Source organism: Bos javanicus, chromosome 7 (assembly GCF_032452875.1).
Source record: "Bos javanicus breed banteng chromosome 7, ARS-OSU_banteng_1.0, whole genome shotgun sequence".
In the NCBI taxonomy this organism is placed as follows: domain Eukaryota; kingdom Metazoa; phylum Chordata; class Mammalia; order Artiodactyla; family Bovidae; genus Bos; species Bos javanicus.
In genome coordinates, this window is record NC_083874.1 from 60,484,360 (window position 1) to 60,507,232 (window position 22,873).

The window sequence follows — 22,873 nt, forward strand, 5'->3', positions numbered from 1 at the left end:
AGCACTACAGTTCAAAAGCATCAATTCTTCAGCACTCAGCTTTCTTTATAGTCCAACTCTCATATCCATAACATGATTACTGGAAAAACCATAGCTTTGACTAGACGGACCTTTGTGGGCAAAGTAATGTCTCTGCTTTTTAATACGCTGTCTAGGTTGGTCATAACTTTCCTTCTTCTGTTAGGTGCGTACCACTTCTGTCCTTCATTATTTAATTTTTAGTTCACTTCACAGCAGTGTGTCTGTGTGTGTGTGTGTGTGTGCGTGTGCGCTCAGTTGTGTCCAACTCTTTGCAGTCCCATGGATTGTAGCCCGCCAGGCTCCTCTGCCCATGGAATTTTCCAGCAAGAATACTGGAGTTGGATGTCATTTCCTACTATAGCGGCTCTTCCAAACCCAGCGATCTAACCCACATCACTTTTGTCTCCTGCATTGGCAGGCGGATTCTTTTCCACTAGCATCACCTGGGAAACCTCTTCAAAGCTATAAAAGCATATAATTTAAAGAGATGGATAGTTCTACATTTGTGATGAGAAGGAGAAACAGGTAATTCTGTTGTACAGTGTTTGTTATAAAAAACACCCTGTCCTCTTCTCTTGCCTTCTCCAGGCACTACCAGGCAGTTCCTACTGTTGATTTTAGCTGATTGCACACATGTACTGTTCCTTCTTGAGCAGTACAATTTAGGCATTGTTCTTTGATTCTCACTATGGAGGATTAGACTTTAGCTCTTTTTGACTCCTTCTCCAACACCTTGTCCTCTCAGTACATAATATGAATTAGATCACTTGCATTATTACCTGCGTAGATTCTATTTATAGTTGAATCAGGTAGTGACGCATAATTACTTTTATCTTTTCTGCACAATCTTGTTTAATAATTTTTTTGTTTGTTGGTTTATTTCTTAGTTTCACCATGTATTGTCTATGTAATTGCCTAAATAAGGACCATATTCTCTGCTGTTTCAGTAAATTTGTCCTCAAGACATTCTAGTATCTAGCCCAGACTTTTTGCTGTCTGTCACCAACAGTCAAACTTAGGATTTCTTTTGATCTATCTTGGGAATTTCCTTGGTCTCTCTCACATATTAGGTTACCAGTTTCCTGTATCTCATGTCTTTTTTTGTGTGATTTATTTCTTTATTTTGGTAGAACATAGTTTCCTGACAAGGAAACTATAAGGTAGATTCTCCAGGCCTTCAGGATTCTGAAATTTCCTCCTAGTGTGTTTAGATTTGATTTTTTTTAAAAAAAACTTACCCTGCTTGGGACTTGTACTTCCTAGATCTAACCAATAATATCTTTTATAAATTCTGGACAATTATTAGTCTCATCTCTTCATATATTGCCTCTTCTCACTCTCTTTATTCTTGTCCCCTGGAACACAGAGTTGGTACATGACCTTATTTCAGTATCCAGATCCCTTAATTCTCTTTCGTATTTTGCATGATTTTCACTTTCTTTTTAGCAGTCTGGATAATTTCTTCATATCTATCTGCTCCTTTCCTATTTCTCTTTCCTAAATATTTAAAGTGTCCATTTAGTTTTTAATTTTGAAGACTAAATTTTTAACATCTGTAAGTTTTGCTTGGTGCTTTAAAAAATCATACAGGTCTTTATTTTTTGTGTGTCTTTTCTTTTCCTGCTTATTTTTTAGTTTCTGACGGTTTGATTGTCTGATGTTCTGGGGATCTAATCCTGCTCTTGCTGTCTCTGATGATGCTCACTTACAATGGAGTTCTTGTAATTTTGGATTTTAAGCTCATCTTCAGGACAGGGTTATCTCTTGGAGTACCATGTGGCCTAGATTAAGAATGTGTCCTCCTGGAGACATTTTAGTTTTTCTGTGGGTATTAATACTAGCATTAGTCCAGGACTTCTTTTTTGTTGTGGCATATTTCTCAGCATTGAGTTCCTTGGAACACATGTGTAGTATACATTTGAACCTGCGATCCAGTGAAAGCAGGCCTGTTATGAGTTTTCAGAAAGAACTTTTCCTTTACTCAGGACCCAAGTCAAGATGAAGAAACATCTTTGTCATTTTCTGTGTAGGTAGAGGGGCATTTCTTTTCTACTCCCCCATTTCTCTAGTGTGCTTGAGGAAAGGAGCTTGTTTCCTGATTCTCCCTGGGCACTAATGCCCAAGTCTCTGAATCACTGAGCTGGGCAGTGCTCTCTTCTTTGCCCACCCTGTCCACTTTGGCTACAGCTGCATCAGCTTAGCTGTTCCTGCTCTGGTTTTCCATTCCCTCTGGTTGGGGATCCCTGCTGATTTCCTTTACTTTCTTGCAATACTTGCCATCCAGTGAAAAGGCAGTTTGTTATAGCTGATCTTGCATTTCTAGGTGTTTTGTAGTAGGGAGATTTTTCTTTTCCATAGTATTGCCATTTGTACTTTTTAAACTTAGAGATGGAAGAGAAAAGAACATCTGGCTGGGAGGATCAGGAAAGGCCTTAGAGATGAATGTCAGAGCCTAGAGGCATGGGAGGGGTCACAGCAGGTGCAAAAGCACAGAGGCAGGAAATGACTATGCAGGAATGGAGAAAAGCATGTGACTTTCTTTCACTGGAGTGTCAGGGAAGAGGAAAAATGAGGCCAGAGGCAGAGGATACCAGATCATAAGCTTTGTTTCAGGAAGTTTACACTGGGAGCATATACAAGATGAATGGGTGTGGGGGGCAGCAGGTGGGAGAGGGGTTTGGATTTGAAAAAATGATTCTGGAGGCTGTGGAAATAGTCAAGGTGATAGGTAGTATGGTCTGAATGGGGTAGTGGCAGGTGAAAAGGAGGGAAGAGTTGGGAGAAAGAGGGTGAGAGAGTCAGTGAACCAGATAAAGAAATCTGGGTTGAGAGCTGCAGGGGGTGGGATGGGGGGGCGGTGGGGGAGCAAAAAAGGAAGAAAAAGCCAAGCAAGCACATTGTCTTAATCCTGGGAAATGAATTTAAAATGTCAACAATTATCTGAGCTGTGTTCTACCTTTTAAGATTTGTTCAAATACTAATAAATAGTTCATCTTGACTCTGTAGGCAGCTAAAGATGTTTTTAGGCCACTTGGTGAATAGTTGTCTCTGGACTAAAGGCAGCATGTTCCAGTAGAGCTCCCAGAAGTGAATCTGGATGTGTCTGTCTTTCCAGAACCTGCTGACATGACGAATCATGGGGACGATGCTCTGTCCTCTAGAACTGGTGCTCCAGATGGGGATGATCGACTGTCTGAGGACAGATCCTTGCTCCAGCAGAGGCTGGCTGTCAGGGAACTCATCGACACTGAGGTCTCCTACTTGCACGTGCTCCAGCTCTGTGCCTCTGACATTAGGAGCCGCCTGCAGCAGGTACCTGGGTGGGACCACACTCAGCTTGTCTTTAGAGAGGCAGACATGGGTCCCGGCTTCTGAGACCTCACATCTGTTCCTGGGGCAGGCTTGATGGAGGGGAAAGTGGTGAATGTGAAGTCATGGTACTTCTACTACTGGCCCTGCAACCTTCAGCAAGGCTTTTGACACCTTGGAGCCTTAATATAAAAAGTGTTAGTTGCTCAGTTTTAGTATATTCTTCTGCTAAATGGGCAGAGAGGAATCACCTCAGAGAATTAAATGAGCTAATGGATAAGATAGCCCTTTATTTAGTTTAGAACAGATTGTTTTAAGTGACCTATTTGTAATTGTCTCATTTAGAGGGTGGTAACATGAAAAAGTTATCATTACATGGGTTTCTAGTTTAGTATTCATTTTTTACATCTTTTTCGTCCCAGTTTCAGAAATAACATAGGCTCTCTTTCTAAAATTTCAACTATCCCCCAGCATGTAAGGTCCATAAGGGGAAAGGCTGTTTATTAATAGTTCAGTGTATTCCAGTTCTTGACATATAAATAATGGACTCCAATGACTATTTATTGAATAAATGAAATAAGCAGATAATGTAGATGAAAACCCTCCCTTATTTTACCCTCCAGAAATTGGGATATTTCCTCTGGAGGCATTAAACAAACAAATATAGATTGTTACTTATTTTAGCAAAAATAAAGCATACTCTAGATATTTTTCTACAGTTAGCTTCTCCCACTTGATTGTGCATCCAGGGCTTCTATCTATATATATATCCTATATAGGGCTTCCCTGGCAGCTCAGCAGTAAAGAATCTGCCTGCAGTGCAGGAGACACAGGAGGTGTGGGTTCAATCCCTGGATTAGGAAGATCCCCTGGAGGAGGGTATAGCAACCCACTCCAGTATTCCTGTGTAAAAAATGCTATGGACAAAGGAGCCTGGTGGGATACAGTCCATAGAGTTGCAAAGAGTCGGACACGACTGAAGCAACTGAGCACAGTCAACATATGTAGATATCCTGCATCCTTTTAACAGTGGTGCAGTTTAGCTCATAGGGGCTGGAGTTCAGAATGTATCTAAAGGTAATAGTGGTAGGTGCCAAGTGTGTCAGAGCTGGAAAGAAGTCCAACTTCCCACACTTACATGGCAGATGGGGAAATGAGAGAAGAAAAATTATAGTTGGCAGCAGACCTAGGATAATGCAGTTCAGCTTTCCTTTCGTGGTGAGTGCTCCATCTCTTCCTCTCTTCTCTTAGAGTAATAAAAATACCTAACTTATAAAATTTCAAAGTCCTTTTAAACATTCCTCTGAAACGGTCTTCCCAAGAGAGATGGAACCCCGATGGCGTGACTATTCTGGACTACTGTCCGAAACCTACCAAAAAATCACTCTTATCGAACTCCTGAGTGACCTTCCACGGAGTCTTTGTTCCTTTTAGCTGCCACAGGGAGATCTGGATGTCCTGTTCTCAAACATTGATGACATCATCAAGGTGAACAGCAGACTGCTTCATGATCTGCAGGAGACAGCCTCCAGGGAAGAAGAACAAGTGCAGCTGATTGGTGAGCAAAAAACCAGGCAGTTGGCAGCCTGAGATTCCCGTGGAATTGTTCTAGGCATGTGGTCATTGCTGTACTTTCCCCAGCATTCCAGGGAGATGCAGCTCAATGAGAGGCTGTTTTGGGAGTCCCTGAAATACAGCATGTCAGAGCTGGCAGGACCCTCAGATGATCTCCAGCCCAACCCCATCACTATAGACGAAGAGACTGAGGCCTCACGACAGAGAGGACGTACTGATAGACACATAATTAGTTAGTGGTGTGGCTGAGACTCTATTCCAGGGTTTTTCACAGTCATTCACTCAGTAGGTGCTTAGTGATCACCTGCCGTGTGCCATTCACTGTGCTGTGTGCTGAGGTAACAGAAGGGTCCAGTCAACCAGAGGGTCTGATCATCTGTTCTTTTGGGTTAGTGAGTGAGAGAGACAGAAGATACACAGATAAACAGGAGAATTTTAAGTAGTAATTTGTAATTTAAAGAATAACAAATATGGTAACTTTTGAGAAAAAAGAAGGCCTCCTGAGGAGAGGACATTTGAACTGAGACCTGTTAGGGAGGAGCCAGCTATGAGATGATCTGGACAGAGTAGAGAAAATAGGTATGCAGAGGCCTATTCTTTGGCAGAGATGAGCCTGGGATATTTGATGGACAAGGCTGGTGAGGCTCCAGGGCAATGAGTGAGGGGAGAGTATAGGAGATAGGATAGAAAAGGCAGAGAAGGACCAGATCCTACAAGGCCTTCTAGGAGTGTGGATTTTCTCCTAAGTGTGATGAGACCTCACTGGACAATTTTGAGCAGGGGAGTGATATGGTCAGATTTCTTTTTCAAAGATCCTTTTGGTAGTTGTGTACAGTGGATTGTGAAAGAGTGGCAAGAGTGGAAGTAATGAGATCAGCTGGTGGTTTTACCTTCACCTAGGTGAGAGATGGAGGAGGACTCCTGATTCTGAAATAGTTAGGATGACCAGACATAAAGGAGGAGGAATGAGTAGGTGTAAACCTCAAACTTCTGCAGCCCCTTCCTGTCTCCTGTTCTGGGGCTGCTTAATGAAACTTCTATGTTTTCAGGTGGAGTCAGAGGACAAAGGTGGATGGGCTCAGAAAGGTAGATGGGTGCAGGCTCAGGAGTTGTGATGCACAGGCGTAGTGCTCCATGGCCTGTGGGATCTTCCCAGACCAGAGATTGAATCCATGTCTCCTACATTGACAGGTGAATTCTTTATCACTGAGCCACCAGGAAAGCTCGACTATTTCCTTTAAATGATAGAGGAATACAAAATTAAAGAACGAGATTTTTTTAACAGTATCTAGGTAATATTTTTACCTTTTATCAGTTTATCTATATTTCTGTTAATGGTGACCACTTATTTGAGTGAGATTTTTTATTACATTTTATTTGCACTGGATTTTAGTTGCAGCATGTGAACTCTTAGTTGAGGTATGTGGGATCTCATTCCCTGACCAGAGATCAAACCCGGGTCCCCTGCACTGGGAGTGCAGAGTCTTAGCCGCTGGACCACCAGGGAAGTCCCTTGAGTAGAAATTGTTACAGCCTCAGGTTGAAGATGCTCCAGGGATGTGGGGACTCTGAGGTCAGCATCTTCTGTTGGTATGGGTTTGAGATTCAACTAATTCCTTGTTAAGAGTCCTTACCTGTTCATCTCTGCCTTCCAGCTTAACCTGTAAAAAGTTAAGATGCTACTTTGTCCATGCCTGGTGACATCTCCATTCCTTGGCTTCCCTGTTTCCCTGATAGATTCGCCACATAAAATACAGGATGCCCTATTACATTTGAATTTCACATAAACAATGAAAATTATACTAAGTTTACTGAATTATACTAAGTTTATCCCATGGAATACTTGGGACATACTTATATTAAAACTTTCGTTATTTATCTGAAGTTCAAATTTAACTGAGCATCTTATGTGTCATCCTCCCCGCCCCTCCCCCCACATTTTGTCAAGCCTGTCCCCTGGCCTTTCCCGATTGTACAGAAAATAGCCTTCTCATCCTCTGCCCTTTGTGGTTAGCCAAAAAGAGATACAGAGAATCCACACGGGCTTTTGTTTTCCTAGGTGCAACTTTGTGCTTAATCATGGCTGAGCTGGTTTCAACCAGCTCTTCCTATTCCTCTCTCAGCCCCCAGGCCCGGCTATGCAAGGGAGGCCCTTATCCCAGTTCCATACCACAGCATTTTAAAAGATTTTTGGACATCAGGCATGAACTTCCCAAATGAGTCAGGTTCCGTGTTCTTATGAATGATTTCAAATGCAGCTCCCCGTGGAGTTCCCCCACGGGCTCCTGTCACTGGAAGGCACCGTGTTCTAGTTCAGTCTTATCTAAAAGAAATGCAGTGTGAGCCATGAATTTAAGACTATTGAGTAGCTCCATTAAAAAAACTAAAGCAGTGAAATGAATTTTAATGATATATCTCATTTAACCCAATATATCAAAATAATATTTCAACATGTAATTAGTATAAAACTTATTCATGATACATTCTACTTTTTTTTTTTGGTACAAAGTCTTTGCAATCCAGTGTCATTTACACTTACAGCACATCTTAATTGGGATTCTCCATATTTCAAGTTCCCAGGAGTCATATATGGCTCGTGGTTTATAGGTCAAGTGGTTTAGAACAGGGGCTTTGGAATCTGACTTGCAAGGTTCTGTCACCCACATCTCGTCTCTGAGCCTCAGTTTCATGCCATCTGTATGAAAATAGTACCCATTTCGGTGCCAGCCATGACTATGGGTACCTAAATCAGTCCTGAATATTCACTGGAAGGACTGATGCTGAAGCTGAAACTCCAGTACTTTGGCCATCTGATGCAAAGAACTGACTCATTTGAAAAGACCCTACTTCTGGGAAAGATTGAAGGTGGGAGGAGAAGGGGACGGCAGAGTATGAGATGGTTGGATGGCATCTCCGACTTGATGGACATCAGTTTGAGTAAGCTTCAGGAGTTGGTAATGGACAGGGAAGCCTGGCGTGCTGCAGTGCATGGGATTGCAAAGAGTCGGACACAACTGAGCAACTGAACTGAACATGAAATAGCCCTTTTTATTCTCATGACCTTGTTACTTATTGATTATTATTATTAGTGGACAACAGAGGATCTAGGTATGCTGCATGCAGTCCATAGGGTCCCAAAGAATCGGGCACAATTTAGTGACTGAACAAAAACATTATCATCCCCATTTTATTGAAGAAAAACCCAAGACTCAGAAAGGTTAAGTAACTTTCCTAAGGTCAAACAGCTTGACAAGGCAGAGTCATGATTTGAGCAGCTCCGTCAGACAACATCCTGCCTCCCTTTCTCATTTCTCCAGCCAGAGGTAGAGTGGCCTTTTGAGAGTAACTCTTAGCTGCTGTGACTTCTTTCCAATCTGTGACTAAGGAGGACAAGAGGAGAAGAAATAAGTCTTTGGTGTCCCTGTATTCCTGCCTGTTGGATAGCTCTGCTCTATGCTCTAGGGAAGTTTGCTTTCCTCCACCTTCAGTTATAGGTGCCCCTGGCCATGCTGGTGTGATGCAGTTTCTTTGGCAAAAGTCACATTCCTGCAGAAGAACCTAAGTAGAGAAGAATGTGGGAACCGCCCCAGGTTTCAGGGCTACGCTGTCTCCAAGTGAGGTCATCTCTGCAGCTAGCTGACCTCCCTATCCTATGCATTCTGCCTGACTGCAGTTTTGGGTAGTCTTTCCTGGTCACGTTCTCCCTTGTTCTGGGGGCTTCTCCCGAGGGAGTTCTTTCTGAGCATTGTCTTGACCAGCAACTGGGGAGGGGTTTTGCTTCCTGTGGTGGTAGTCTTGCTGTGGGAGCCTTTGCTGAGAGCTGGACCATGCTAGTCCAGTTACTCCCTGTCTCAAGGGGGGCCGGGTACATTTCACAGGTACAACACACAGCATCAGCAGGCTTTAGGCTTAGCTGGGCTTCCTGTGGTCTGTGGCTTACTTGCCCTTTTGTGACTAATACGTTTCTCTTCACCCTCACCACTATCCAAATAGTCTTGCTTTTTTAAAAAAACATTTATTTATTTATTATTGGCTGCGCTGAGTCTTTGTTGCTGCGTGGGCTCTCTCTAATTGTAGAGAGTGGGGCCTACTCTCTGTTGTGCACAGGCTTCTCATTGCGTGGCTTCAGTTGTAGAGCACAGGCTCTAGGGCACATGGGCTTCAGTTGTTGCAGCTCATGGGCTTAGTTGCCCCAAGACACGTGGGATCTTCTCAGACTAGGGATCAAACCAGTGTCCACCGAATTGCAAGGAGGATTCTTATCCACTGGACCATCAGGGAAGTCCTGTAGTAGCCTTTTAATAGCTATTCCTCTTTCCATGTTTTACTCCTGATTTAGTCTCAATATAGTATAGCTCTAATAGACATTTTTTTTTTTTTACAGCACTTTCAGATTTACAGAAAAATTAAGTAGAGGGAATTCCCAGTGGTTAGGACTCTATTTTTCTTCTACGTATATTGCTTGATTGATGGCATTAAAATTGATTTATAATATTCTTAATATATATTAATAGTTTCATGTGTACAACATTTCATTTGATTTTATATATACTACAGTGTGCCCACAACTGAAAATTTAGTTTTTATTTGACACCAGGCAGTTGACCCACTTTAACTGTTTTCAGTTCAGTTCAGTTCAGTTGCTCAGTCGTGTCTGATTCTTTGCAACCCCATGAATCGCAGCACACCAGGCCTCCCTGTCCATCACCAACTCCCGGAGTTCACTCAAACTCACATCCATCAAGTCAGTGATGCCATCCAGCCATCTCATCCTCTGTCGTCCCCTTCTCCTCCTGCCCCCAATCCCTCCCAGCGTCAGAGTCTTTTCCAATGAGTCAGTTCTTTGCATGAGGTGGCCAAAGTACTGGAGTTTCAGCTATTGCTTCATTCCTTCCAAGAGCACCCAGGACTGATCTCCTTTAGAATGAACTGGTTGGATCTCTTTGCAGTCCAAGGGACCCTCGAGAGTCTTCTCCAACACCACAGTTCAAAAGCATCAATTCTTTGGCACTCAGCTTTCTTCACAGTCTAACTCTCACATCCATACATGACTACTGGAAAAACCAAAGCCTCAACTAGATGGACCTTTGTTGGCAAAGTAATGTCTCTGCTTTTGAATATGCTATCTAGGTTGGTCATAACTTTCCTTCCAGGGAGTAAGTGTCTTTTAATGTCATGGCTGCAATCACCATCTGCAGTGATTTTGGAGCCCCAAAAATAAAGTCTGACACTGTTTCCCCATCTATTTCCCATGAAGTGATGGGACCAGATGCCATGATCTTCGTTTTCTGAATGTTGAGCTTTAAGCCAACTTTTTCACTCTCCTCTTTCACTGTCATCAAGAGGCTTTTTAGTTCCTCTTCACTTTCTGCCATAAGGGTGGTGTCATCTGTATATCTGAGGTTATTGATATTTCTCCTGGCAATCCTGATTCCAGCTTGTGCTTCTTCCAGCCTAGCATTTCTCATGATGTACTCTGCATATAAGTTAAATAAGCAGGGTGACAATATACAGCCTTGATGTACTCCTTTTCCTATTTGGAACCAGTCTGTTGTTCCATGTCCAGTTCTAACTGTTGCTTCCTGACCTGCATATAGGTTTCTCAAGAGACAGGTCAGGTGTTCTGGTATTCCCATCTCTTTCAGAATTTTCCACAGTTTTTGTGATCCACACAGTCAAAGGCTTTGACCTGCCCCCAATTCCCCTGTCCACCTACATTTATTAAATCTTATTCTATAAGCAAGAAATGTCCCTTCCATTCATTTTTTAAAGTTATTTTTAGTTTTCAAATTTTTAGGTATAGTTGATTTATAGTGTTATATGTTTTAATTGTACAGCATAGTGATTCACAATTTTTATTAATTTATTTTATTTATGGCTGTGTTTGATCATCATTGCTTTATGCAGGCCTTCTCCAGTTGAGGTGATTGTTGGCTTCTGTCTAGTTATGCTCAGGCTTGTCTTTGCAGTGGTTTCTCTTGTTGTGGAGCATGGGCTCTAGTTGTGTGGACTTCAGTAGTTGTGGCACCAGTTCATAATTTTTAATGGTTATAGTTATTGATTTTTTATAGTTATAAAATATTGGCTCTATTCCCTGTGCTGTACCCATTCGTTTCTTTATTCAACTTTTATATAAGTATAAACTCATGGATATTTTCTTTATTCCATGAGTCAGAAGCCAGTACTATTGTTATTCATTTTCTTGCTCAAATTTTACCAGCTTTGGCCATAGGGAGCTCTTTCCAGTTGACACCTGTGTCCTTTCAATGTGTCTCTAACAATGTGTGAGCACTTTCTTGCTTTCTGACACCACAAGGTGTTCTCAGCTCATCTTGTATTTTCCCTGCCCTATCCTTGCGATCAGCTTTTCTCCTGGGAAACCTGGTTCCTACCTTTGGTGTGCTTATTACTCCTCGGGTATCATTGCTTCTAGGTCCTCTTAGCTGATATTTAGGAAATACGTGTATATATACCAACACACGCATGTACACATATCTCCATTTCTTTCTATATCTGTCCATCTATGTTGTTGTTTAGTTGCTAAGTCATGTCCAACTTTTTGCGACTCCATAGACTATAGCCCACCAGGCTCCTCTGTCCCTGGGATTTCCCAGGCAAGAACACTGGAGTGTGTTGCCGTTTCCTTCTCCAGGGGATCTTCCCGACTCAGGGATCAAACCTGCATCTCCTGCAATGGCAGTTGGATTCTTTACCACTGAGCCACCAGGGAAGCCCATCTATATTTATATATTTAAAATACATAAAACCATGAGTTCCTACTAATACCTCCAATTCCAGTCCAGTATCTCAGGGTTCATTCTAATCTTTCCTCTTTTCTTATTTGCAGCATCTTTCTGTGACAGGTAGAAATGGTTGCCATTATCTACAGTATATTTACTTATGTGTTCGAAGTTAGTAGTCACTTAGAGTATTTTTTTTTTGGTTATGTTATATTTTAATAAAAATTACTAGCCTGTACTTTTGTGCAAAATACTTATGTTAATTTTTTCATACACCCTTCAGTGTGGTTATGTTATTCATTTGTAATAGAATTAGGTTCATTCCTTATTGTTTGTATTCTATTTGGGGTTTCTTCCACATCCTGGTTGGTCTCAGCTGTATGTTTATTTTGGGAGTATGTAAAATATTACCAGGGTTCCAAGATCAGAACTATATAAGAAGGTATATTCAGTAAAGCACTGTTCCCCTCTCATCCCTACTGTCCTACCCCATTCCCTGTTCTTTCTATCCCATTCTGTCTCCCCAGTAAGTAACTAATCTCATAAGTTTCTGTTTTTTTAAAAATATAGAATGTTACAACTCGGCGTGTCATTCGTGTGCAGGGGACTGCCGGTCTTTCTTGTATTGTTATAACTTTAGTGTAAGTGCTATTGAAATTGAGCATGGGCGTGATCCTTTTAAAACAAAAACTAGATCATTCTTGCCCCTGCTCAAAACCTTCTAGTTACTTCCTGCCACCATTAGAATAAAGCCTGAACACCTTACTACACTTAGTAGTAAGTGTAGTATTTACTTACTTCAAGTATTTACTTACTTCAAGGCCGTACATAATCTGGCTTCAGTTTCCTGTTTATTTTCTCTACTTTGTGCCCTTGCTCACTGTGTTCCAGCCACACCTGCCTTCTGTGTCACCTGCATGTCAGGCATTCACTTGCCTTAAGGCCTTTGTATTTGTCCTTCCCTAAGCCTGGCACTGCTCTTCCCTCAGACTTTCCCAGGGATGGATTCTTTTGGACTGTGATAAACATCCACATCTTTATGGAGGTCTTTCCTAAATAGATCTCCTGTGTGTATGCTTAGTTGCTCAGTCATGTCTGACTCTTTGCGACCCCATGGACTGTAGCCTGCCAGTTTCCTCTATCCCATGGAATTTTCTAGGCAAGAATAAACTGGAGTGGGTTGCCATTTCCTACTCCAAGGGGTCTTCCCAACCCAGGGATCGAACCCACGTCTCTTGTGTCTCCTGCATTGGCAGGCAGATTCTTGACCACAGTGATACCTCTAACTCTCTATCTGGCTTTGTTTAAATCTGTGGTACTCATCACTACCTGGCATCAGTTCAGTTCAGTTCAGTCGCTCAGTTGTGTCTGACTCTTTGTGACCCCATGAAATGCAGCACTCTAGGCCTCCCTGTCCATCACCAACTCCCGGAGTTTACCCAAACTCATGGCCATTGAGTCGGTGATGACATCCAACCATCTCATCCTCTGTCATCCCCTTCTCCTCCTGCCTTCAATCTTTCCCAGCATCAGGGTCTTTTCAAATGAGTCTGCTGTTTGCATCAGGTGGCCAAAGTATTGGAGTTTCAGCTTCAACATCAGTCCTTCCAGTGAACACCCAGGACTGATCTCCTTTAGGATGGATTGGTTGGATCGTCTTGCATATGTAATATATAAATAAATATATTTATTTATTGTCTGTCTTCCCCATGAGAATATCAGCCCCATGAGGCAGGGTCATTATTTCATTCAAAGAACTTAGAAGAGTGCCTCATACACAGTCAGTAGATAAGTAGTTGGTAAGTTTTGGGGAAATGAAGTTTGTGTCAGGTGCTTTATGTGCATTTTTAAAATTAATCATCCCAGTGAACACTTGGAGGTGAGTACTATTTGTATTCCCATCTATAGATGAAAATATGGAGGGTCAGAGGGATAAGATACTCACCCTAGACTATGCTACTGGGAAAGGGTTGGCTGGAGATCTGGCCTTACTTCTCTCTGACTCCAAAGCCCACATTTTGACTATCCATGCTGTGCTGTAGGGTGTCTTTGTAAACAGGGTTTGGAATTGTACTTGCCATACATGGTAATTATAAAGATATAACATGAATGTGTTTTGTAAACTATAAAGCATTGTCCAAATGTGAGAATTATCAATATTATTGCTGTAATTATAGATACTGTTTATTAACCACACATACTACATCATTGTGTCACTTAATCCTACAGCAGCCTTTTGAAAGTGAGATGAAAAAGTGGGAGCTGAGGAAGATGAGGTGACTTGCCCAAGGTTACAGTGCTGGTTAAGCCAGGCAGTCTTACGTCAGAGCTAAAGCGCTTAGCTGTGTCACTCACAGCCTCCCTCTTCTAAGCAAGAGGACATGCAGAAACGCTTTTGAGAACTTGTTGCCTTTTCACTGTCAGGTAACGCATTTCTGGAATTCCAAGAGGAGTTGGAGCAAGTCTATAAGGTGTACTGTGCCAGCTACGAACAGGCCTTGCTGCTGGTAGAGACCTACCGGAAGGAGCCAGAGCTGCAGCGGGAGATCCAGGGCATCATTGAGGCAGTGCTGTGAGTAGAATGATCCCTATGGATGCCAAGGTCAGGGGCTGTTAAAGTCTCACCCTAGCTTGGGGCTGCTCACACTCTTTCAGGAGTGTCCTAGTCAGGCTGGGCTAGGCTATGCTGCAGAGACAAACAACCCCCAACTCTTTTAGTGGTTTCAGCCAATGAGGTTTCCACCTTCCTTATGCTCCAATGTGGGTTAACTTGGGGCTCTTCCCAGTGTCATGCTCACTCTGGAACTCAAGCTGACACCAGCCACTGTCTGGAACATGGCCGGTGACTTGGCAAGGAACAAAGAACTCTGGAGGGTCTCACACTGGTTACTAAATGTTCCAGGCCAGAAGTAATAACCATTGCTTCTCATAATTCAGAGTCCAGAACTAATCACCTGACTTCATCTAGTACCAGGAGGGCATGCCTTCCAGCCATGTGTTCAGAGGTGGAAAAGCAGAAACATTTGGTGAACAGACTGTGCCCATCATAGGGAGGGCAGTGAGATGGTGGGAACCATGTGCTGTAAGCAGCAGTGGCAGGAAGCAGACTTGCACCACCTGAGGAGACCTTTCTATAGATGGCTGGAGTCCTGCCCCACAGAAAAGGATCAGAACTGCCTTGAGGGGCCTCGCAGCCCAGAGCTGGCACCAGTGAGTGGGAGCTCGGGATAGAGATATGTAGAGAATAAATTTTTTAAATTAAAATTTTGAACAGGTACACTTAACACAGTTTAAAAGCTTTAAAACATCTGAATTTAAACAGTAAAAGCAAAAGATCTCCCCTGTCCCTTCATCCATCCAATTGCTGCTACTACCTGCAAAGTCAAGGTAACCACTTTTAAATTCCTTATGGATCTTTGTAGAGTTCCTGTATACCTATACTACTACTACTACTGCTAAGTCACTTCAGTCGTGTCCGACTCTGTGCGACCGCATAGACGGCAGCCCACCAGGCTCCCCTGTCCCTGGGATTCTCCAAGCAAGAACACTGGAGTGGGTTGCCATTTCCTTCTCCAATGCATGAAAGTGAAAAGTGAAAGTGAAGTTGCTCAGTCTTATCCGACTCTTATCGACCCCATGGACAGCAGCCTACCAGGCTCCTCCGTCCATGGGATTTTCCAGGCAAAAGTACTGGAGTGGGGTGCCATTGCCTTCTCCGTGTACCTATACAAGTAAATCTAAATATATACTCTTATTTTCCCATCTTCTTATAAAAGTTTATAATTTTTTTCACATATGTTATATCTTGGAGGTCTTTCTAATTCAATATATATACGTATGGCCCTTTGAATGGCTATGTATTCTTCTACCATGTGGTTGTTCCAGTTTATTTAACTGCTCTCTATTGATGGATATTGGTTTGTTTCTATTTTTTGTAGCATTACAGATAATGCTATGTGATTATTCACGAACATATATTATTTTACTGAGGTGCAAATAAAAGTATCTATAAGTTAAATTTCCAGATGTGAAATTGCTAGATTAAAGGAAGTATGTGTTAATAATTTTGATAATATTGCAAAATTTCTCACTCTAAAGGTAATACCGGTTGATATTCCCATGAACAAATATAAAGGTGTTTCCCCTCAGCCTGGCCAGCAGAGTACATTGTGAAACTTCAGAGTATTTACCACTGAGATAGGTGAAAAATGGCATCTCAGTAATGTTTCATTTTGTATTTATCTTCTTATGATTAAAGTGGATCATCATATATTTAAAAAGACTTCTATTAGGACTTCCTTGGTGGTCCGGTGGTTAAGACTTCGTGTTCCCAATGCAGGGGGCACAGGTTCAATACCTGGTTGGAGAATTAAGATGCTGCATGCCATGCAGCATGGTCAAAAACAAAAAAAAGCTATATCTTCCCCAAGCTTACCAAATGAAGATAGATGAAGGCCATCTTCTGGAAATCAGAATAGTATAGGAGGAACAGAGGTTATTATTGTTATTTCATCTTACTTAGGCATTTCCTGTTTACACCCAAGAGAGTGTAGATTTTGGTCTTTAAAGCTAGCATTATCTCATGTGGATCCTCCTGCTATCTCTCTTCCTTCTCTCCCTTATCTATCCTTAGCTCTTGTGCCCCCTGAAGCCTTCTTTTGAAGTAGCCACGTCCTAGCCCCTCCCAGCCTTCAAAAAAGCCTACTTTCGGGACTTCCCTGGTGGTCCAGTGGCTAAGACTCCGCTCCCAATGCAGGGGGCCTGGGTTCGATCCCTGGACAAGGAGCTAGATCCCACATGCAGCAACTAAGACCCAGTGCAGCCAAATTAAAATAAATAAATGATTAAAAAAAAAAAAAAAAGCCTACTTTCATTTTCTTTTATTCCTTTGATCCCTTCATGGATCTTACAAACTTAGGCTTTTGTAAGGGTCACTAAATACATTTCTACAGAAGTGAGGCAAGTAACAGAAATGAGGGAAGCAGGACGCCAGCTGTGAGACAAAAGGGAGTAATGGAGGCTGTGGCAAATCAGAGCCAGCAGTCCCTGTATAGAGTGTAGCTGCAGCTCAGCCTCAGCTGATCACTGTTGCATCAAGTAGCTTTTGCTATAGCATATCACCCCAAATATAGTGGTTTAAAATATAAATCATCTCCAAAATGTGTTTAAAGCAAATATTTCTCAAGGTCACATTTGTGCATGATAGCAATTTAGCTGGACTCAGTAAATGATTTTTCTAGTCCTGGCTGAACTCCCTCACATGTCTGTGATCAACCATAGGTCAGCTTTGCTGATGTTGGCTGGACTTTCCTATGAACGTGGGACACACGAGCTGACTCAGCTCTGCCTTTTGAGATCTTGGCTTAGAACTGGCATGCTGTGCCAGGCTCGGGAGGTGGAAAAATAGTCCCCACTTCTTGGTGGGAGAAGCTTCAACGTCATGTTCAAAGGGTATAGATACAGAGAGTAAAGTAATTGCAGCCATTTTTTTGTAAACCATCTACCTCAGTTGCTGTGTAGAAATATGATTCCACTGTGGCCAGATCCTCTGATCTTTCAAGAGAAACCAGAAGCTTTGATGTAAGTCTCCGCAGTGTTAAATATTGGCATCTAGTTCAGACATGTTAGAAGCACTGTGTGGGGGCCCTAGTTGGCACAGAGGCTGCTCTTTGTCACATCTTCTGTACTCTGGTCTTTCCCAACTAGGCCAGACATTTCTCATGGGCTTTGGCGCCAGGCAGCCTGGCAACGAATCAAGCTCTCTGCTCTTTATTCACCTTGGCAGGAGCCATTTAGTGTCTCAGAACCTAGTTTCCCTACATGTAGAGTGGGAGTAAAAGCAATAGCTCATGGGGATGTAGACTCATTGAAGTGAAGCCGCTCAGTCGTGTCCGACTCTTAGCGACCCCATGGACTACAGCCTACCAGGCTCCTCCGTCCATGGGATTTTCCAGGCAAGAGTACTGAAGTGGGGTGCCATTGCCTTCTCATTGCATGTAGACTCATTGCATGCAGGTAATACTCAGTAATTCCCTAGTAAGACCATAGCTATGGTAGTTATCTTGGTTAGGAAGGGATTATGCTTCCCTAAGACCACACTGTAGTTCTCTGCTCCTTCAGTCCCAGTGCTCCCTTTTTATAACAAATTTATTATCCTGAGTTACATTCTGAAAAAAATTCTCCTGCCCATATACATAATTGAAAAAATAAACATAATGGCTTAGCTATAATTAAAAGAGAAATAAAAGAAGGTAATTTCTAATAATGTAGTATGTATTACATATGTAATATATAATATGTATAATGTAATGTATGCAAATGCTTGGGCACCGCTGCAGTAGCAATCACATGCTTATAAGCGAAAAAGAGTCAGAAGCCATTCTGTACACGAAGTACAGAAAAACAAAAGAGCAGAGAATATGTGTACCCTGGAATGACACAAACTTGACTTCCTTGTGTATGATAAGAGAAAGAAGGAAACAACATAATTGAAGTAGGGATAATATTACATACTGGGAGGCAGAGAAAATGAGGAATGATGTTCTTACAGATGGCCTGTGTTGTATTTACAAAAGGTAGTATCATAGTAATTCCCAGTGTGAAGATATGTGACTGGATGGAGTCCAGGTGTCACAAAAATATCTCAGTTCTTGAAACTGCAGCCCGTTTCAAGGCATTCGTTCAGTCTCTGAATGTTGAGAGGGGCGTATGAAACGTAGAACAATTCTCCATAATGCAAGACTGTCCTTGCAGGATATTCTGCTTCCCTGGGACCCTGTCCACTAAATGCCTGCAGCACCCCAGAGCCTGCAGGTTTTAAGATTGCCCTCAGTGAAATCCCTTGGTCTAATGTTGCAGCAGGAAGGACATCCTTTCGGTCATCCCAATTTTACTCTGTGTATTTACAGGAAGACAGAAAATAGACTTCCTACGGGAAAGTATAGACATTGGATGGTGGGTGGATGGATGGATAGATAGAATGAATTTTAAGGGGCTCCTACTATGTATGCTGCTCTAGAACTATTAATCACCTTCCTCCTGAAACAGTCATCCTGGCTTTCTGTGCTGATGATCATGGGGCTCTTTCTGGAGCCTGGCTGACTAGGATCACACCAGCTGGATATCCAGAGATGATAAATGGCACCATCTCATTAGATCTTTGTGATTCCAAAATATATGCTACCTCCCACTTTTTATTTGGGTGGATGAGTTGGTGAGGTGTTTAGTTTATCCTAGTTCTTAAGGCTGGAGAAGGCAATGGCACCCCACTCCAATACTCTTGCCTGGAAAATCCCATGGACGGAGGAGCCTGGTAGGCTGCAGTCCATGAGGTCGCTAAGAGTCGGACACGACTGAGCGACTTCCTTTTCACTTTTCACTTTCATGCATTGGAGAAGGAAATGGCAACCCACTCCAGTGTTCTTGCCTGGAGAATCCCAGGGACGGGGGAGCCTGTTGGGCTTCTGTCTATGGGGTCGCACAGAGTCGGACACGACTGAAGTGACCTAGCAGCAGCAGCAGCAGCAGCTCTTAAGGCAGTGCTTCCCACCTGGTGGCCCATGGAATCAGAGGCTTGTCCTTACAGCCACAGAAAGCTTTGCCTTAGGGAGACCAGTCTAATGGCACAGCTTTCAGTGGGGAGGAGAGGTGGATCAATCTAACACAAAGCACCCGCAGTTCCACAACAACTTAGGCAGAGTGTTGGGAGAAGACACATAATCTGTTTTCCTTTATTGGCATTTTTTGTTTAAGTATGAAAATAACATACTTATTGAAAAAAGGAAATTTCAAACAATACACGGATTATGTAAAGTAAAAAATATAAGTCCATTCCCCCTTGGTTTCCTGTTTCCCATGCCTCCCCCTAGTAGTTAACATGTCCATCCAAATTTGATTCTGTGTATTTACAGATAGGTAAGAAATAGACTTTCCGTGGGAAAATCTAGATGTTGGATGGATGGATGGATGGATGGTTAGATAAATAGAAAGAATGAATGAATTAATGAATTTTTAAGGGACTCCTACTCTAGATTCTAGGACTTGTTTTTTCACTTCACCATAGCCATGAATTATTTTACCATGTTCCTTTTTTTTTTCCTCTTTTAACCATGTTCTTCTTTAATGGTTATATAGGGTTCTTTTCCAGGGCAGCTTATAGTCAGCTCATCCCCTATTGATGGATATTTGAGTTGTTTCCCAAATTTTACTGTCACAGAATTGCTGAATAACTTCTACCTTTATCCATGCTCACTTGAGTTAATATTTCTGTGGGTAGATTTCTGTAGTAGGATTGAGGGAATTGTATATTTCACAAGTTGCTAAATTAGTTTCTAAAAAGATCCCACCAACTGATACTCTCACCAATAGAATGTAAGAGGACTGGTTTCCCCATATTCATCCAACTCTGGGTGAGTCTTTCAATTTTTTTTTTTTTTTTTGGCCACACCATGTGGCATGGGAAATCTTAGTTCTTCAATCAGGATTGCACCCATACCCCCTGCATTGGGAACACAGAGTCTTAACCACTAAACTACCAGGGAAGTCCCAAGTCTTTAAATTTTTATTGCCCATCTGATAGGCTACAAAAAGAGTTTTCTCCAAATTACTTTAGAAAGGCTGTAAAGAAAGAGGTTGCTGTAATTCTGTAGTTCTTGATGATTGTGGAGAAGAGAAGTAATCATCTCTTTGAAGGCTCCCTGCCCTATTTCATCTCTGACTTGTGAGGCAATAGTTGTCCCCATGAGGCAGTTATCCTTTTCCCATGAAAAGTAAGCCCAGAGGACAGAGTTTTGCAAATATCTGACCACTGTTTCCACCTCTCCTGCCCACAGTCAGCCAGGCACTAGGAAACCCTTGGTGAGAGCAGATGGTCAGCACAGACATATCCTGACAGATAGTTCAACCCCTGTGTTCCAACCTTCTGCAGTTAATGGGAGGGAGGGGGTAGTTCCCACCTGCTCTGTCTGTTCCAGGCCTTATGGCTGATCTTTCTTGGACATTTGGTCTGGAGGTTTTTTCCATAGGAAGAACAGTAAGAGGCAAAGGTACTGTAGAGAGCCAGATAATAGTCATGAGAGGTATTTGTGAGTCTTCATGAAGGAGGCATGCTTAGACATTGATGTTTGAAACCCTCACGTGTTTCTCAGAAGGTGGGTCTGAGGGCTACTGGTCGTGATCAAAGAAAGACTGTTGGAGCCTTGTCCCAGATGCCATCGACTTGGGCACTCTTTCTGCAACTTCCAGACATCATCAGGAAGGGGGCTAGAAATAATCATTTATGCATCAAATGGTACATCTGGAAGGGACCTTGACACTATTAGTTCCTGTGTTTTGTATTTTCCTTTTTCAAATTAAAATTTTCAAGCCCTATAGAAAAATAGAATAATGTAATGAACACACACACCCGTCACCTGAAATGAGCAAGTATAAATGCCTTCTGTTTGCTGCATCTAATTTTATACTGAGTAATTTAAAGGAAATTACAGATACTATGAGTCTTTACCCTTAAATACTTTACACACCTCTCTAAACATTAAATTCCTATGATTAAAAAAAAAAAAAGTTTGGAGGGGGCTGTGCCCCAAGGCTTGTTAGATCTTAGTTCTTCCACTGGGGATTAAACCTGGGCCTACAGCAGTGGAAGCACTGAATCCTAACCATCAAACCACCAGGGATTTCCCAAGTTCCTGTGATTTTAAAAGCGCTTCTTTTTTAAAGCAGCAGGACCATTTTTTAAAATGAAATACCATGTGCGTGTCCAGCAGATGGAGTTGTGCTTGAGACATACCCAAGTGGAGATCTCAAGTAGGCTAGTTGACCGTGAGTCTGGAGCTCTGGGCAGAAGAAATGGAGATCTGGGTTTGCCAAGTGTTTAAAGCCGTAGGACTAAAGGAGCTCAGGAAGAGAGTGAGTGGAGAGAGGAGGCCCCTGGGCACTCCAGCATTGGAGAGAAGCCAGGGGAGTGGCCTGTGGAGTGAGAGAAACAGGACAAAGGGCATCTCTGGGGCCAAAAGAAGAAAGTGTTTTGAGAAAGAGGGGAATGGTCTGCTGTGTCTGCTATTGAGAGACCGATTAAGCTGAGGACAGAGAACTGACCTTTGGATTTAGTACATATGGGGAAGCGAGGTCCAGAAAAGTGTAAAGTGAGAACTAGCAGCACCCGGTGAGGCAACTGAGGACCCCCGAAGGAGGGCAACTTGCCTGAGATCACACAGCGAGTTAAATAGCAGAGCTGGGACTAGACCCCAGGCCCTTTGGTGCCCCCAAGGGTGGACTTGACCTACTTAACACCAGCCTTCTCCCTCAGGCCGCAAGCGGGACCTTCAGGACTCAGTTTCTTGCTGGTAATTCCTCTGCAGAGGATTACCAAATACCCATTGCTGCTGCAGAAAATTCTGGAAAACACACTCCCTGATGCCAGTGCCTACGCTGTCCTTCAGAGGGCTACCTCTGCCCTCCAGGATGTGGTCACCAACATCAATGAGTACAAGAGGCGCAAAGAAGTGGGTAAGGACTTGGGGCATTTAGGTGATACATTAGTGAGAATGCTTCTAGTTAACAAAAAAACTCACCTCAAACTGGCTTCACTAGTAAAGGGAAGACAGTCACTTATGTAACCTACAAGTCCAGGGGTAACGTGGGCTTTAAGTAGGATTTAGTCTGGGAGCTGGTGTCATTTCTCTATAATTCTCTTGTCTCTGACCTTCACTATGTGTCACTTGCCTCTTCAAGCTGGCCTCCCTCATAACAGTAAGTGGCTATTGCTGTCCTAAGACTCACGTCTGAACACCACACCTTCCAGGAGAACGTGGACCCTTTCTCCGCTTAGCTGTAAACACTAAACTGGAGCTTCATTCTAATAGGATTTATTTGAGTCATATGCTCACCCTGAACCAGTTGCCATGATTAGGGGTATGCCATGAACTGTTTGGCTTATGCCTGGATTGTAAGCCTTTCTTTGAACCTGTCATTGTGGTAAAGGAGTGGGGATCGTGTGAACTGGCTTATAACAGTCAGCAACCACTCCCTGAAATAAAGTGAAATCATTCTTATCCAAACCACATGGCTGCTATACTAAGGAGAAATGAATACTGGGAGGCAAAGAGCTGTGTATGTATCAGGGATGAGGGTAGGAGGAGAAAGTGGGGAGATTGTTGCCTCTCAAGTTGCTAAAACAGAAAGGTCTGCAGAGTGTCACAGTGTCCTAGGGAGAGGAAAAACTTACACAA

General features: G+C 42.6%; 1 protein-coding gene across 2 annotated transcripts in view; it reads left to right on the top strand.

Moving 5' to 3' along the window:
- The window catches only part of ARHGEF37 (Rho guanine nucleotide exchange factor 37), a 56,940-nt gene that overhangs the window by 13,398 nt on the left and 20,669 nt on the right, over window positions 1–22,873 (top strand). For both annotated transcript variants that reach the window (XM_061424004.1, XM_061424003.1), the window contains exons 2-5: window positions 3,137–3,333; window positions 4,765–4,888; window positions 14,070–14,217; window positions 21,952–22,151. In XM_061424004.1, the coding sequence (XP_061279988.1) occupies window positions 3,148–3,333; window positions 4,765–4,888; window positions 14,070–14,217; window positions 21,952–22,151 (658 nt within the window). In that variant the 5' untranslated portion in view covers window positions 3,137–3,147. The remainder of the gene's footprint in view (window positions 1–3,136; window positions 3,334–4,764; window positions 4,889–14,069; window positions 14,218–21,951; window positions 22,152–22,873) is intronic.